A 16,121-nucleotide genomic window follows, 5' to 3' on the forward strand; every position below is an offset into this window, starting at 1 on the left:
GTGAGCGTGTGTGTGTGTGAGTGTGTGTGTGTGAGCGTGTGTGTGTGAGCGTGTGTGTGTGTGAGCGTGTGCGTGTGAGCGTGTGTGTGTGAGCGTGTGTGTGTGAGCGTGTGTGTGTGAGCGTGTGTGTGTGTGTGTGTGTGTGTGTGTGTGTGTGTGTGTGTGTCTGAGCATGTGTGTGTGTGTGTGTGTGTGTGTGTGTGTGTGTGTGTGTGTGTGTGTGTGTGTGTGTGTGTGAGTGTGTGTGTGTGAGCCAGATTCAAATAAGATCTAGTGTCAACCCATTATTGTTTTTTAACCCTTATAGGGAAGATGAGGAGGATGAATGAGCTGGGGATGATTAGGTGACCATGATGGTATGAGAGCCAGATTGGGAATTTATCCAGGACACCTGTTGACCGTGTGTTAAAAAAGACAGCACCCTACACCAATCACTGCCCTGGGTTCATTTTATAGACCAGAGGAAAGGGTGCCTCCTACTGGCCCTCCAACAACACTTCCAGTAGCATCTGTTCTCCATCTCCATCTGACCAGGACCAACCCTGCTTAGCTTCAGAAGCAAGTCAGCAGTGGGATGCAGGGTGTATGCTGCTGGCTTTGGTTGAAAATTGCAGTGACACACTTTTCCTCAAAGAGTACCATCATCTTTTCTCATGACTTAATGAACTATAAAGGAATGACGGCGAGAGAAAGTTTGGTGGGTTGGGATGGTGCCAAGCACGCACAATGTGACAGGATATAACAATTACAGATGGATATTGCATTAGTTTCAGCTGCGATATCAACACGACGTTTAACAATCACTGAGATTGTCTTCCTTTATGAAGAACCCATAAAAGGCCATTCGTAGATGTTCTGATGACTAACCCAGACAGACACAGACCAACCTGAGAAATAGATGACTAACCCAGACAGACAGACTAACCCAGACAAACACAAACCAACTTGAGGAAGAGATGACTAACCCAGACAGACAGACCAACCCAGACAAACACAAACCAACCTGAGGAAGAGATGACTAACCCAGACAGACAGACCAACCCAGACAAACACAAACCAACCTGAGGAAGAGATGACTAACCCAGACACACACTGAAAAACCTGAGGAAGAGATGACTAACCCAGACACACACTGAAAAACCTGAGGAAGAGATGACTAACCCAGACACACACTGAACAACTTGAGGAAGAGATGACTAACCCAGACAGACAGACCAACCCAGACAAACACAAACCAACTTGAGGAAGAGATGACTAACCCAGACACACACAGACCAACCTGAGGAAGAGATGACTAACCCAGACAGACAGACCAACCCAGACAAACACAAACCAACTTGAGGAAGAGATGACTAACCCAGACACACACAGACCAACCTGAGGAAGAGATGACTAACCCAGACAGACAGACCAACCCAGACAAACACAAACCAACTTGAGGAAGAGATGACTAACCCAGACAAACACAAACCAACTTGAGGAAGAGATGACTAACCCAGACAGACAGACCAACCCAGACAAACACAAACCAACTTGAGGAAGAGATGACTAACCCAGACAAACGCAGACCAACCTGAGGAAGAGATGACTAACCCAGACACACACTGAACAACCTGAGAAATAGATGACTAACCCAGACAAACAGACCAACCTGAGGAAGAGATGACTAACCCAGACACACACAGACCAACCTGAGGAAGAGATGACTAACCCAGACAGACAGACCAACCTGAGGAAGAGATGACTAACCCAGACACACACAGACCAACCTGAGGAAGAGATGACTAACCCAGACAGACAGACCAACCTGAGGAAGAGATGACTAACCCAGACACACACAGACCAACCTGAGGAAGAGATGACTAACCCAGACAGACAGACCAACTGAAAACACAAACCAACTGAGGAAGAGATGACTAACCCAGACAAACACAAACCAACTTGAGGAAGAGATGACTAACCCAGACAGACAGACCAACCCAGACAAACACAAACCAACTTGAGGAAGAGATGACTAACCCAGACACACACAGACCAACCTGAGGAAGAGATGACTAACCCAGACAGACAGACCAACCCAGACAAACACAAACCAACTTGAGGAAGAGATGACTAACCCAGACCCAGACCAACCTGAGAAATAGATGACAACAGACACAACAGAACTAACCCAGACAAACTGATGAGAAATAGATGACTAACCCAGACACACACTGAACAACCTGAGGAAGAGATGACTAACCCAGACAGACAGACCAACCCAGACAAACACAAAAACCAACCAACCTGAGAAATAGAGGAAGAACAACCTGATAGATGACTAACCCAGACAAACAACAAACCAACACACACTGAACAACCTGAGGAAGAGATGACTAACCCAGACAGAACAACCTGAGAAATAGATGACTAACCCAGACAAACACAAAACCTGAAAATAGATGACTAACCCAGGAAGAGATGACTAACCCAGACACTGAACAACCTGAGACCAACCTGAGGAAGAGATGACTGAACAACCTGAGAAATAGATGACAGATAAACACTGAACAACCTGAGGAAGAGATGACTAACCCAGACAACTGAACAACCTGAGGAAGAGATGACTAACACAGACCTACACTGAACAACCTGAGAAATAGATGACTAACCCAGATAAACACTGAACAACCTGAGAAATAGATGACTAACCCAGACAAACGCAGACCAACCTGAGGAAGAGATGACTAACCCAGACACACACTGAACAACCTGAGAAATAGATGACTAACCCAGATAAACACTGAACAACCTGAGGAAGAGATGACTAACCCAGACCTACACTGAACAACCTGAGGAAGAGATGACTAACCCAGACCTACACTGAACAACCTGAGAAATAGATGACTAACCCAGACCTACACTGAACAACCTGAGAAATAGATGACTAACCCAGACCTACACTGAACAACCTGAGAAATAGATGACTAACCCAGACCTACACTGAACAACTGAGGAAGAGATGACTAACCCAGACACACACTGAACAACCTGAGAAATAGATGACTAACCCAGACACACACTGAACAACCTGAGGAAGAGATGACTAACCCAGACACACACTGAACAACCTGAGGAAGAGATGACTAACCCAGACACACACTGAACAACCTGAGGACTAGAGATGAACAACCTAGGAAGAGATGACCCAGACACACACTGAACAACCTGAGGAAGAGATGACTAACCCAGACACACACTGAACAACCTGAGAAATAGATGACTAACCCAGACCTGAACAACTGAACAACCTGAACAACCTGAGGAAGAGATGACTAACCCAGACACACACTGAACAACCTGAGGAAGAGATGACTAACCCAGACCTACACTGAACAACCTGAGAAATAGATGACTAACCCAGACACACACTGAACAACCTGAGGAAGAGATGACTAACCCAGACCTACACTGAACAACCTGAGAAATAGATGACTAACCCAGACAAACACAAACCAACCTGAGGAAGAGATGACTAACCCAGACACACACTGAACAACCTGAGGAAGAGATGACTAACCCAGACAAACACAAACCAACCTGAGGAAGAGATGACTAACCCAGACACACACTGAACAACCTGAGGAAGAGATGACTAACCCAGACACACACTGAACAACCTGAGGAAGAGATGACTAACCCAGACACACACTGAACAACCTGAGGCAGAGATGACTAACCCAGACACACACTGAACAACCTGAAGAGGAGAGAACAACCTGAGGAAGAGATGACTAACCCAGACACACACTGAACACTGAACAACCTGAGAACAACCTGAAGAGATGACTAACCCAGACACACACTGAACAACCTGAGGAAGAGATGACTAACCCAGACACACACTGAACAACCTGAGGAAGAGATGACTAACCCAGACACACACTGAACAACCTGAGGAAGAGATGACTAACCCAGACACACACTGAACAACCTGAGGAAGAGATGACTAACCCAGACAGACACTGAACAACCTGAGGCAGAGATGACTAACCCAGACACACACTGAACAACCTGAGGAAGAGATGACTAACCCAGACCTACACTGAACAACCTGAGAAATAGATGACTAACCCAGACACACACTGAACAACCTGAGAAATAGATGACTAACCCAGACACACACTGAACAACCTGAGGAAGAGATGACTAACCCAGACACACACTGAACAACCTGAGGAAGAGATGACTAACCCAGACACACACTGAACAACCTGAGGCAGAGATGAGGAAGAACAATGAAAGAGGATCTAGATGACTTAGCTAGTGAATGATTATCTAATATGGTGACTGAGTATCTAGTATGGTGACTGAGAATGGAGTATCTAATAAGGTGACTGAGTATCTAGTATGGTGACTGAGTAATGGAGTATCTAATAAGGTGACTGAGTATCTAGTATGGTGACTGAGTGATGGAGTATCTAGTATGGTGACTGAGTAGCTAATATGGTGACTGAGTGACTGAGTGCCTAATATGGTGACTGAGTATCTAATATGGTGACTGAGTATCTAATATGGTGACTGAGTGATGGAGTATCTAATATGGTGACTGAGTATCTAGTATGGTGACCAAGTGACTAATATGGTGACTGGGTATCTAATATGGTGACTGAGTATCTAATATGGTGACTGAGTATCTAGTATGGTGACTGAGTGATGGAGTATCTAATATGGTGACTGAGTGTCTAATATGGTGACTGAGTGTCTAATATGGTGACTGAGTGTCTAATATGGTGACTGAGTATCCAATATGGTGACTGTGTGACTGAGTATCTAGTATGGTGACTGAATATCTAATATGGTGTCTGAGTATCTAATTTGGTGACTGAGTGACTGAATATCTAGTATGGTGACTGAGTAGCTAATATGGTGACTGAGTGACTGAGTGCCTAATATGGTGACTGAGTATCTAATATGGTGACTGAGTATCTAATATGGTGACTGAGTATCTAGTATGATGACTGAGTGACTAATATGGTGACTGGGTATCTAATATGGTGACTGAGTATCTAATATGGTGACTGAGTATCTAATATGGGAACTGAGTATCTAATATTGTGACTGAGTGAATGAGTATCTAATATGGTGACTGAGTATCTAATATGGTGACTGTTCTCTAAAGAGTTTTCTGGTTCTGAAGATCTTTTAGATGAGAGAGGCTCCTTGAGTAGCTTTTACCTTCACTCTGAGTGACGTTGAGGCCCCTTGAAGGATGGTGAGCCTGTGTGGCGCAAATTAAATGTAACATTTTAAGTATGTCGGGTGATTTTGCAATGGCTTTGGGTTGGAGACTCAATGTACAGGGAAGAAATATTGTTGTATTTGAAGTACAGCGTCATGCACACACATTCAGGCACGCGTGCGCACACACACCACTAATATATACTTCAGCAATCCCCCTAGCCATGTGTGTGTATGTTTGTTTGTGTGAGAGGCTTAGTTCCTGACTCAGTTCTTGATGTAGTTACTTTTTAAGTAACACAAAACAGAGAGAGAGAGAGAGAGAGAGAGAGAGATGTGGTCGTTTGTTTAACGAGCCTGTGATATTTAAATGAGTTTGTGAACAACATGATGTTACCAGTTCGATTAAATGAGCAAGAAGTTTGTTGAACAGCTTCAAATAGTTTCCACAACCTTTCAACACATTCTATTTTACAAACACAGTACCAGAATATGATACTTTTGTGTTCGGCTCATGATTTTCATTTGATCTTTTGAATTCCAGAAGGGATCTTCAGAACAGTTGGATCAGCGCAATTCCATGGTAACAACTCAGATTTGTCACATTAAAATGTATGTCAAACAAAACCAATGATTGCAAAGTTAAACAAACCGTACACGTTTATGCACAAGGACTACTTAAAAAAAAAAAAACATTTACTTGAAGATCACTGCAGATGCACGTTTTGGAAACGTGAATGACAGCACAAACTGTACAAACTGTACAAATGTTGTTATTAAATGATCTGAGCTTTCTAGTGTGCAGCTCTTTTCAAGTGTTCTGCTCCGCTAGCCAGCACCTCGCCCATCATCAATGACTGTATATTTTATTTTATCCAACTGAACTATAACAGATCTCTTGCAGGGTTTATGTACTACTTAAAGACGTCTTGCATCAGTATGTAATCCATCAGACAGGAATGTCAAACAGTGTTACCTCTCCTGTGATTTACCATACACCATGTAACACTTTGTAAGCAGTAGACACCACATCTCTGATGCTGCTTCTCAATATTGAGGAGCCTTGTGATGTGTACTGTAACCTTGGGTAAACACTGCACCATCACACTGCATATACCTCGCTTTGAGTCTCAATCTGGGAACAGGTTGCAGTCAAGGGAACAAGTCTGAGTCAGAAAACCAAAACATCTTTCCAATGGGGATGCTGCCATGCAGCTGTCTATGTCTCACTAGCTGTCGAGAGAGAATGACAACAGAATATTACATGGAATGTACATTAACTATTTTTTCCTTGCGATGTGGTTGAAAGGCGGTTGCTGTGGGTGAATCTCCTATTCTGTTTGATCCTCTATAATCTCACTCTCACTACCTTCACTTTTACCAATAAACATGATCGAGGACACAGTCTGTTTTACAACCACGGCTGAGCTAAGAGCCTCTGAGTACACAGTCAACCTTGAGGGAACAACATATATACTGGCATAGCGCACAGATATTGGCAAACTGTTTTCAGGTCTATGCAACAATAGTAATAATTCAAAGATAAACTCTACCTACTTACAGTAAATATGATGTACGTAAATACATGGTACCACAAGTGGGACCAAAGAAACATTGAGGTAAACCTGCGTATTTCTAGTACTCGTACTATAATAACATTATATTCTGCAATCGTACTACTGCTCTTACATGGTTTTAGTGCCACTTCCCACCCTATAGAGACCCCACCTGAACCCTTCTCTCTAACCCCCTCTCCAACGCCCTCCCCCAGGTACCTCAGGATGAGTGGAGTGGTTACCCAGGGGGAGGTAAGGGTGATGAGATCCCCTGCCGGAGGATGAGGAGCAGCAGTTACGTCAAAGCCATGGGTGATGAGGAGAGTGGGGAGTCTGACTCCAGTCCCAAGACCTCCCCCGTGAAGACGGTCCGGCCACACTCCCTGGTCAAGTATGTCATGCAAAGACCGCTCTTAGACTCCCAGAGGTAGGCCATGTAAAGTATCCCAGCATGCAATGTCAAAGATGTGATCCTAGATCTGTGGTTAATAAGGGCAACTTCTAAACCTTGTACAAATGAATGAATACATTTGATTTGATTTCTATCGCAAAAAGGTTTTTGTGTGATTGTTTATAAAACATTGTTACGGGTGTGCGCTGTGGAATAAAGTGAATGAATTCTGGAGTGGAACACAAAAAGAGGAGAATTGTGTCATTGTGGTGTTGTGTTAGTGTAGTTTTGTGTTAGTGTTGTGTTAGTGTAGTGTTGTAGTTTTGTGTTAGTGTTGCGTTAGTGTAGTGTTGTATTAGTGTAGTTTTGTGTTAGTGTTGCGTTAGTGTAGTGTTGTGTTAGTGTAGTTTTGTGTTAGTGTAGTTTTGTGTTAGTGTTGCGTTAGTGTAGTGTTGTGTTAGTGTAGTTTTGTGTTAGTGTAGTTTTGTGTTAGTGTTGCGTTAGTGTAGTGTTGTGTTAGTGTAGTTTTGTGTTAGTGTTGCGTTAGTGTAGTGTTGTGTTGCTTTGTGGCAGAGGAAATGGGCTTTTAAAGGATTAGATGGGACATGATGCAGACACAGTCACAGAAACAACAACATTAATGCCTAGCAATATGGCATGACAAATGCAGCAGATTAACATGAAATTAGATTACAATACTTGTCCAATGATAGGATGATGCCAGCAGAATTCTAACACAGAAACAATAGCACAGGAAAGGACATATCCTAGATAGATGATTCAATAAGTTGGGCAAGAATGCTGTTGTTTGCCTTTTTACATACTCTGTTGGAAGGCAATGCTGTTATTGGATTATAAAACTGCATATTGTCGTCATCTACCTTTCTTTACATTAATGTCAGTGAGGAAATGTTAAAACAGAAATGATACACTGATGTTATTTCCCTGGAAATGTCTCATCATTATCAAATGTGGTTTCGGAAGAGGTTTAGAGCCTTGAATTCATTCCACAGAGTGTTTAAAGGGACACACTAGTTATTTCCTCTGTTTACTTCTACTGTTCCTGGTCCTTGTATGGTGTGTTAATTGTCCTTGTCAATGGCTGCCTTGTTTGCCCATTGTTTCACCCATTTCCTTGTTACCTCACTTCCTCACCATCTTCACCCCTGGGCCACTCTCATATATCATTCATATCCTTGTCAGTGTGTGTGTATGTGGCAGAGCAGTAGCAGTTATATTGGAATACAAATGTGGTCCTTTAATGAGATCATGTGGTAGTTACAAGGTGGGTCTCAGTGTAAAATACATCTCCCATCGACTTTCAGTCTAAATGGTTTTAGAATTTTGTCTCTAATGAAAAGGTTTTCTTCATTATTTCAGGGGCAGGTATGAGAAAATCACTATTCTCTGATCCACCACTATAGTTGAATATTTATTGTGTTTTGAATTTAAACATTACGTCAGACATAAAAACATGAAATTGTATTTGGCGATTCCATCATTCCCTGATTTGATTGTTAAAGTAGTAGTGCCACTGTCTGCAAGAGCAAGCACAGTCACTTTCACTCCTCCAAAGCCACTCGTCTCGCTTTGTTCATGGCTGAATATGGAGACAGTAATAATAGGAGTCCATTTTTATTAATTTTCCTTTGTAAAATCCTCCTCCCGGATCAGCACTTTCAGAAGCTCATGTTTTGTTCTGCCTATTGTATTCTGCTGTATCAGCCAGTACAACACAATGACTGGCCTGAGCTAGGCTCTTTTAATGTACAGGGCTCTATTAGATTAACTCTATTCTTGGCACTCTCAAAACAGGCTGCTCTGTACTAGTACATTCTTCATTTTGGAATGGGGAATGTTTTATTGATGCTATTTTGGCATACCGAAAATAATTATTAGTCATTTGATTGACAACCTTTAATTTAACAGAGAAATTGCTGTGGTACATGATGTCAATTTCTTTCTCACTTACAAATGACCTTGGTGCAGACCCAGGATAAGGGAGTAGCTGAAATCAGTGAGGGGCACAATTTTGGGGTGTTCAAGCATTAGAATTAGAATTATATTGAATATCACACAATACAATAATAAACAAAAAGTTCAAATTCCGAATCTCAGAGACCATTGATTGAGTGCTTATGAAGGGACAGATTGGCGTTTTGCTATTTTTATGTTGGGACATAAAACTAAAACTGATGGGGCACAAGTTTCAAGTGAGGGGGCTAAGACCCCTGTTGCACCCTTGTGGACCTGGGTCCGCCTTGGTGGTGTTTGTTTATAAGGTGTGAAACCTATTGGATGCCATACAGTTTCATGTACAGTTTAATGCAAATGTGACTGTTTTAATTATATCCTCTGTTCATTTCTACGTTGCTCGTGGTGTCCCTGCTGTACTGCACTATCAGCTCTATGTTGGTCCTGATCCAGACCCCTGCTATGGGGTGGCAGGGTAGCCTGGTGGTTAAATTGTTGGACTAGTAACCAGAAGGTTGTGAGTTCAAATCCCTGAGCTGACAAGGTATGAATCTGTTGTTCTGCCCCTGAACAGGCAGTTAACCCACTGTTCCCAGGGCGTCATTGAAAATACGAGTGTGTTCTTAACTGACTTGCCTGGTTAAATAAAGGTACAAATAATAATAATGTCAGTCATGTATGGTTGTTGTGTGTTTCTCTCCTCGCCAACCCCCACATGCTACAGCAGCTCTACTCATTACCATTTAACACAGGTTGGTCAATTACTATTACGGCACAGCAAGGCTTTTTGCTGGAAAATACTGACACCACAGCAAGTGTCGGGAACACAATACCTTGTCAGCCTGACCCCCGCCACTGATGACACATAAAATGCAAGTGTGTTTCTCACAGTCAGTCTGTGGTTGTCTCTCTGTTACCAAGCACTCTGGGGAGTTAATTACGTTTAATTTCCAATGTGTTTTTTGCAATGGATTATTATTCATAATTGTTGGTGATTTTAATACTGTGCAGAACACAAATCTAGATAGATCGGGGGGTTGTTTGCATTATTCTAATCCAAAAGCACTTTCTGCAATTCCTGAGGTAATGTCCTCTCTAGACCTGGTAGATGTTTGGTAATGAAGAAACCATGATCTGACTACATACACGTGGCGTGGTTATAAGCAAGCTAGTCGCATCGACTACTTCCTTATCTCCTTCGCTCTGGTCTCAAACGTATCACAGTCTATCATTGCTGACCATTTACTTTCTGACCAGGCCCTTATTTATTTGTCTCTAACTACAGTAGAATATCCTAGAGGACCGGGTTATTTGGAAACTCAATCAATCACTGCTAAAAGATGAAGATTATACAGAATGTGGGATCAGCTGATCCTCTGATTGTCTGGGACACTTTCAAATGTGTATTCAGAGGCCATTCAATCAAGTGGTCATCATGGGGAAAGCTATATCTTAGGAGGGAAAATTAATTAACTAAAGAGTTGAATGACTTGAATAAGCAAACTGATACAGTAGTAGACCCTCCAATTGAAATTATTCTTCTGATCAAGAGTAGACAACATGATGTTTACATGCTTCTTTTCTCATCTCATATGTATGTACGTACAGTGCCTTGCGAAAGTATTCGCCCCCCTTGAACTTTGCGACCTTTTGCCACATTTCAGGCTTCAAACAAAGATATAAAACTGTATTTTTTTGTGAAGAATCAACAGCAAGTGGGACACAATCATGAAGTGGAACGACATTTATTGGATATTTCAAACTTTTTTAACAAATCAAAAACTGAAAAACTGGGCGTGCAAAATTATTCAGCCCCTTTACTTTCAGTGCAGCAAACTCTCTCCAGAAGTTCAGTGAGGATCTCCGAATGATCCAATGTTGACCTAAATGACTAATGATGATAAATACAATCCACCTGTGTGTAATCAAGTCTCCGTATCAATGCATCTGCACTGTGATAGTCTCAGAGGTCCATTAAAAGCACAGAGAGCATCATGAAGAACAAGGAACACACCAGGCAGGTCCGAGATACTGTTGTGAAGAAGTTTAAAGCCGGATTTGGATACAAAAATATTTCCCAAGCTTGAAACATCCCAAGGAGCACTGTGCATGCGATAATATTGAAATGGAAGGAGTATCAGACCACTGCAAATCTACCAAGACCTGGCCGTTCCTCTAAACTTTCAGCTCATACAAGGAGAAGACTGATCAGAGATGCGGCCAAGAGGCCAATGATCACTCTGAATGAACTGCAGAGATCTACAGCTGAGGTGGGAGACTCTGTCCATAGGACAACAATCAGTCGTATATTGCACAAATCTGGCCTTTATGGAAGAGTGGCAAGAAGAAAGCCATTTCTTAAAGATATCCATAAAAAGTGTTGTTTAAAGTTTGCCACAAGCCACCTGGGAGACACACCAAACATGTGGAAGAAGGTGCTCTGGTCAGATGAAACCAAAATGGAACTTTTTGGCAACAATGCAAAACGTTATGTTTGGCGTAAAAGCAACGCAGCACATCACCCTGAACACACCATCCCCACTGTCAAACATGGTGGTGGCAGCATCATGGTTTGGGCCTGCTTTTCTTCAGCAGGGACAGGGAAGATGGTTAAAATTGATGGGAAGATGGATGAAGCCAAATACAGGACCATTCTGTAAGAAAACCTGATGGAGTCTGCAAAAGACGTGAGACTGGGACGGAGATTTGTCTTCCAAAAAGACAATGATCCAAAACATAAAGCAAAATCTACAATGGAATGGTTCAAAAATAAACATATCCAGGTGTTAGAATGGCCAAGTCAAAGTCCAGACCTGAATCCAATCGAGAATCTGTGGAAAGAACTGAAAACTGCTGTTCACAAATGCTCTCCATCCAACCTCACTGAGCTCGAGCTGTTTTGCAAGGAGAAATGGGAAAAAATTTCAGTCTCTCGATGTGCAAAACTGATAGAGACATACCCCAAGCGACTTACAGCTGTAATCGCAGCAAAAGGTGGCGCTACAAAGTATTAACTTAAGGGGGCTGAATAATTTTGCACGCCCAATTTTTCAGTTTTTTATTTGTTAAAAAAGTTTGAAATATCCAATAAATGTCGTTCCACTTCATGATTGTGTCCCACTTGTTGTTGATTCTTCACAAAAAAATACAGTTTTATATCTTTATGTTTGAAGCCTGAAATGTGGCAAAAGGTCGCAAAGTTCAAGGGGGCCGAATAATTTTGCAAGGCACTGTATGTATATACTGTATTTCATACCAACTATTGCATCCTGTCTATGCCGCACGGCCATCGCTCATCCATATATTTACATGTACATATTCTTAATATATCCCTTTACATTTGTGTGTATAAGGTAGTTGTTGTGAATTTTAGATTACTTGTTAGATATTACTGCACTGTTGGAACTCGAAGCACAAGCATTTCGCTACACTCACATTAACATCTGCTAACCATGTGTATGTGCGGCGACAGGTGGTGCCCACAAACGGTTAGGTCCTACAAAATCTGTTCCAACAGCAAAGCTTTCTTTCCAGCACTATGGAGTGAATCCTTACCACCACTACACCAGCAGAGCCTTGTCTGGCAGCGAAACAATTCATTCAGCCATATTACTGCCTTTTTTTCAAACATAGCTGATATGGCCGACCATATCACTCTGGCATATTACGTCATTTATGCAGTAGCATATTTTTGGCACATTTTGTCATCAAATGAAGAGAATGATTTACAATTCCGAGTTGGATGACCATTCGAAACATATTTTCCCAGTCTGACTTCCTAGTTGCAATGCTTGAGGTTAGCCACTGTCACTTATTACTTCTAAACAACTCGTTATTGAATTAGCGATTTCCAACTTGTTGTGTAATGTTTATGACCAATGGCCGATGAACCCCAATACATTTTAAATATAATTTACCTTCAGTATTTATCTTCATATTAACAAGGATTAAAAAGGATTTGCCAGTAGATTGTCTACCTCATTTATGATGACTGCTAGCTAAGATTTTGAAAATCAAATCAAAGCTACTGTAGATATAACGTGATTTGACATAAATGTAGCTATGGCCAATGACCTTGAGCCTTCTTGGATGGGCACTTCTAATCTAAGTCTACGGTAGGGCCCAAAGGGCTCACATTCTTGATTGTCTACCCTTACTAAATGCAGGTGACGTAGTGTCCCCATGAGTGACAGAACACTGAGCCAATCATGGTGCAATGCTGAGCCAATCATGGTGCAATGCTCCTATTTTCTGCTGGCCTGCCCCACCACCACAGAAAACACTGAGCTTGGCTGAAACACCTGCATTTTGGGGCTGCCTCCTTGTATGCGGCTTTATTAACTCAATGACATATATATTTTTACATTGTTTGCAAACTGATTTGTGACATGCCAAAATAACATGCAAAACAGGCATGCTCCCCCAATTAAAAAAAAATATATATATATATATATATATATATATGTTATTTACATTTTTTGGGCAAAACATGTGGGGCTCAAAACATGACTGGTCGTTACATTGGTGAAAATATTTGTTAGTTTGGTGTTTATTTCAGATTTTGAGAAGGCTTTTGGGAAGATAAAAGCGATTTAATTTAGAGATGCCGTTAGTATTTACATTTTGGTAAGTCATTTATTCAATGGTTTAGGGTCTTATAGCAGAAACAGGTGAGTAAAGTAGTGAATAATGGGTATTTATCTATAAACTTTGAGCTATTCAGAGAGGTCAGACAAGGGGATCCAGTTTCACCTTATTTATTCTTATTGGCTATCGAGATGCTGGCCATCAAAATCAGGAATGATTCCAATGTAGTAGGTCTGAGTATCAGTGGTCTTGAAAGCATGATACAACATTTGCCTCTCAGCCGCAACAATCATCACTAGATGCTCTTATTGGAGATTTGAATAACTTTTCAAACTATCAGATCTGAAAACAAATGCACCATTTTGAGTGTGTTTTTCTTAAGAAAGTCCAACTATATTTTGCGTTTGTTGCATACAAATAAGTGGAGCAATAGCCCAGTGGACATGCTTGGCATCCACATTTCAGAAAGAATAAAGGATCCTGTAAAGGAGAACTTTGATTTGAAACGTGCCAAGATTGACCAAATACTATTGCTGTGGAAAGGTAAAGCTTTGTCTTTATATGGCAGAGTGACATTAGTAAACACCTTAATTGTCTCTACAGTATCTCTTCCTGTCACTTCCATCCCCAGATAAGGTTTTCTTTAAGCAGTTTGAAGCTAACATTTTTCTGATTTTAATGGAATTGTAAACCAGAAAAGGTGAAACTGATATATATCTATAATGTATGACAGTGGAGGGCTACATTTTTTAAATGCTTTATTTAACTAGGCAGGTCAGTTAAGAACAAATTCTTATTTTCAATGACAGCCTAGGAACAGTGGGTTAGCTGCCTTCAGTTCAGCGGCAGAATGACAGATTTTTACATTGTCAGCTCGGGGATTTGATCTTGCAATCTAACAGTTACTAGTCCAATGCTCTAACCACTAGGCTACCATCTGCCCTGCATTTAAAGAATATTGAAGCATTAAATCAATCTCTAGAACTATATGTAAATATGAATGGGATCTCATGTAATATCGTAGATGAGAGAAACCCACTTTTCTATTTAAAAAATAATAATTTTATATAAATTAAGTTTTTGCACCTTGCTTGGTTCCTGCAGGATTTCTTAATGGACATATCCCCATTCTTTAAATAATCAATAACAGCTTGGTTGCATTTTCAATATTATCCCTCATAAAAAATAACTGAAATTCTGAGCCAAATCATATGGTTGAATTCAAATATCCTGATAAATCAAATAAAATGTTTGGGAATGTGTTTCTGGAAAAGGGGATCTTATTTTAAAATGATATCATTGATAGTAATGGGAATTTAATTTAATTTGAAACACTGTGCACAATATATGGGAACATACAGTATGTATAAATCATAATTACAATCAGTTACTGGCAGCAATTTCTACAGAATAGAAGAAAAAGTTAAGGGAAAGAAAAGAGAAACTGTTTGTTTGCCTACCTCATATTACATCTCACAGGTGGTTAACTAGAGATAAAATCAATTAAGACATTTTCATTTTCATTTGGAAAATAACAAATTGTTTGCCATCCCACACAAATTCCACTCTTACTGGGAAGAGCAGTTTGATACGTCCATCCCTTGGAAATGATTTATAAACTGATTTTTAAAACCGCATTAGTGTAATGATTTCCGTTGGTGGAAGAAGGAGTAGACCAAAGCACAGCGTGGTGCGTGTTCATGATACCTTTAATAAACTGAACACTAAATACAAACGAACAAGAGAATAAAGGAAAACAGAAACAGTCCCGTATGGTGAAAACACTGAAAGGGAAAATACCCACAAACAAAAGTAGTTCTCAATCAGAGACAACGATTGACAGCTGCCTCTGATTGGGAACCATACCAGGCCAAACACATAGAAATATACACACAAGAACAAAACATGAATGATCACCCCAACTCACGCCCTGACCAAGACAAGACATAAAAAATCAACTCAGGTCAGGAAGTGACAATTAGACTCATCATCTGAATGTTTCAGTTGAAGATATTGTACACGTTTCTGGCTACTAATAAGATGTTACAAATATGGAGCATAGAAAAATCCCCTTTGTCCTATTTTTGTTGTGTGGAAGTGGAGGATTTGTTACATATTTTCTGGTATTGCCACATAGTTGCTAACTTTCGGGTAAAAGTACAAGAGCGGTTACTCCCTGTTGTACACAATTTTGTTATATTTCCACAAACAGTTATATTGGGGTGACATAAGGGACAGATGCATCACGGTATACAATCTCTTTATTGCGCTGGGGAAGGTTTTAATTTTCAAAAAAATGTGAGTAATTCGATTCTTTCAAAATAACTGTCAAACAATATTATACACAAGAAGGATTGATTGCAAAAAAGTGGGAGGTCACAATATTTTACTGA

The 16,121-nt window shown here is 40.8% G+C and overlaps 1 protein-coding gene across 1 annotated transcript in view; it reads left to right on the forward strand.

Annotated features, from left to right (window-relative positions):
* LOC124001790 (disks large-associated protein 2-like) overlaps window positions 1–16,121 on the forward strand; it is an 84,206-nt gene that overhangs the window by 9,641 nt on the left and 58,444 nt on the right. The window contains exon 2 of the mRNA XM_046308867.1: window positions 6,992–7,203. Within this exon, the coding sequence (XP_046164823.1) occupies window positions 6,992–7,203 (212 nt within the window). The remainder of the gene's footprint in view (window positions 1–6,991; window positions 7,204–16,121) is intronic.

The sequence above is a fragment of the Oncorhynchus gorbuscha genome, linkage group LG17, assembly GCF_021184085.1.
Source record: "Oncorhynchus gorbuscha isolate QuinsamMale2020 ecotype Even-year linkage group LG17, OgorEven_v1.0, whole genome shotgun sequence".
Classification (NCBI taxonomy): Eukaryota; Metazoa; Chordata; class Actinopteri; order Salmoniformes; family Salmonidae; genus Oncorhynchus; species Oncorhynchus gorbuscha.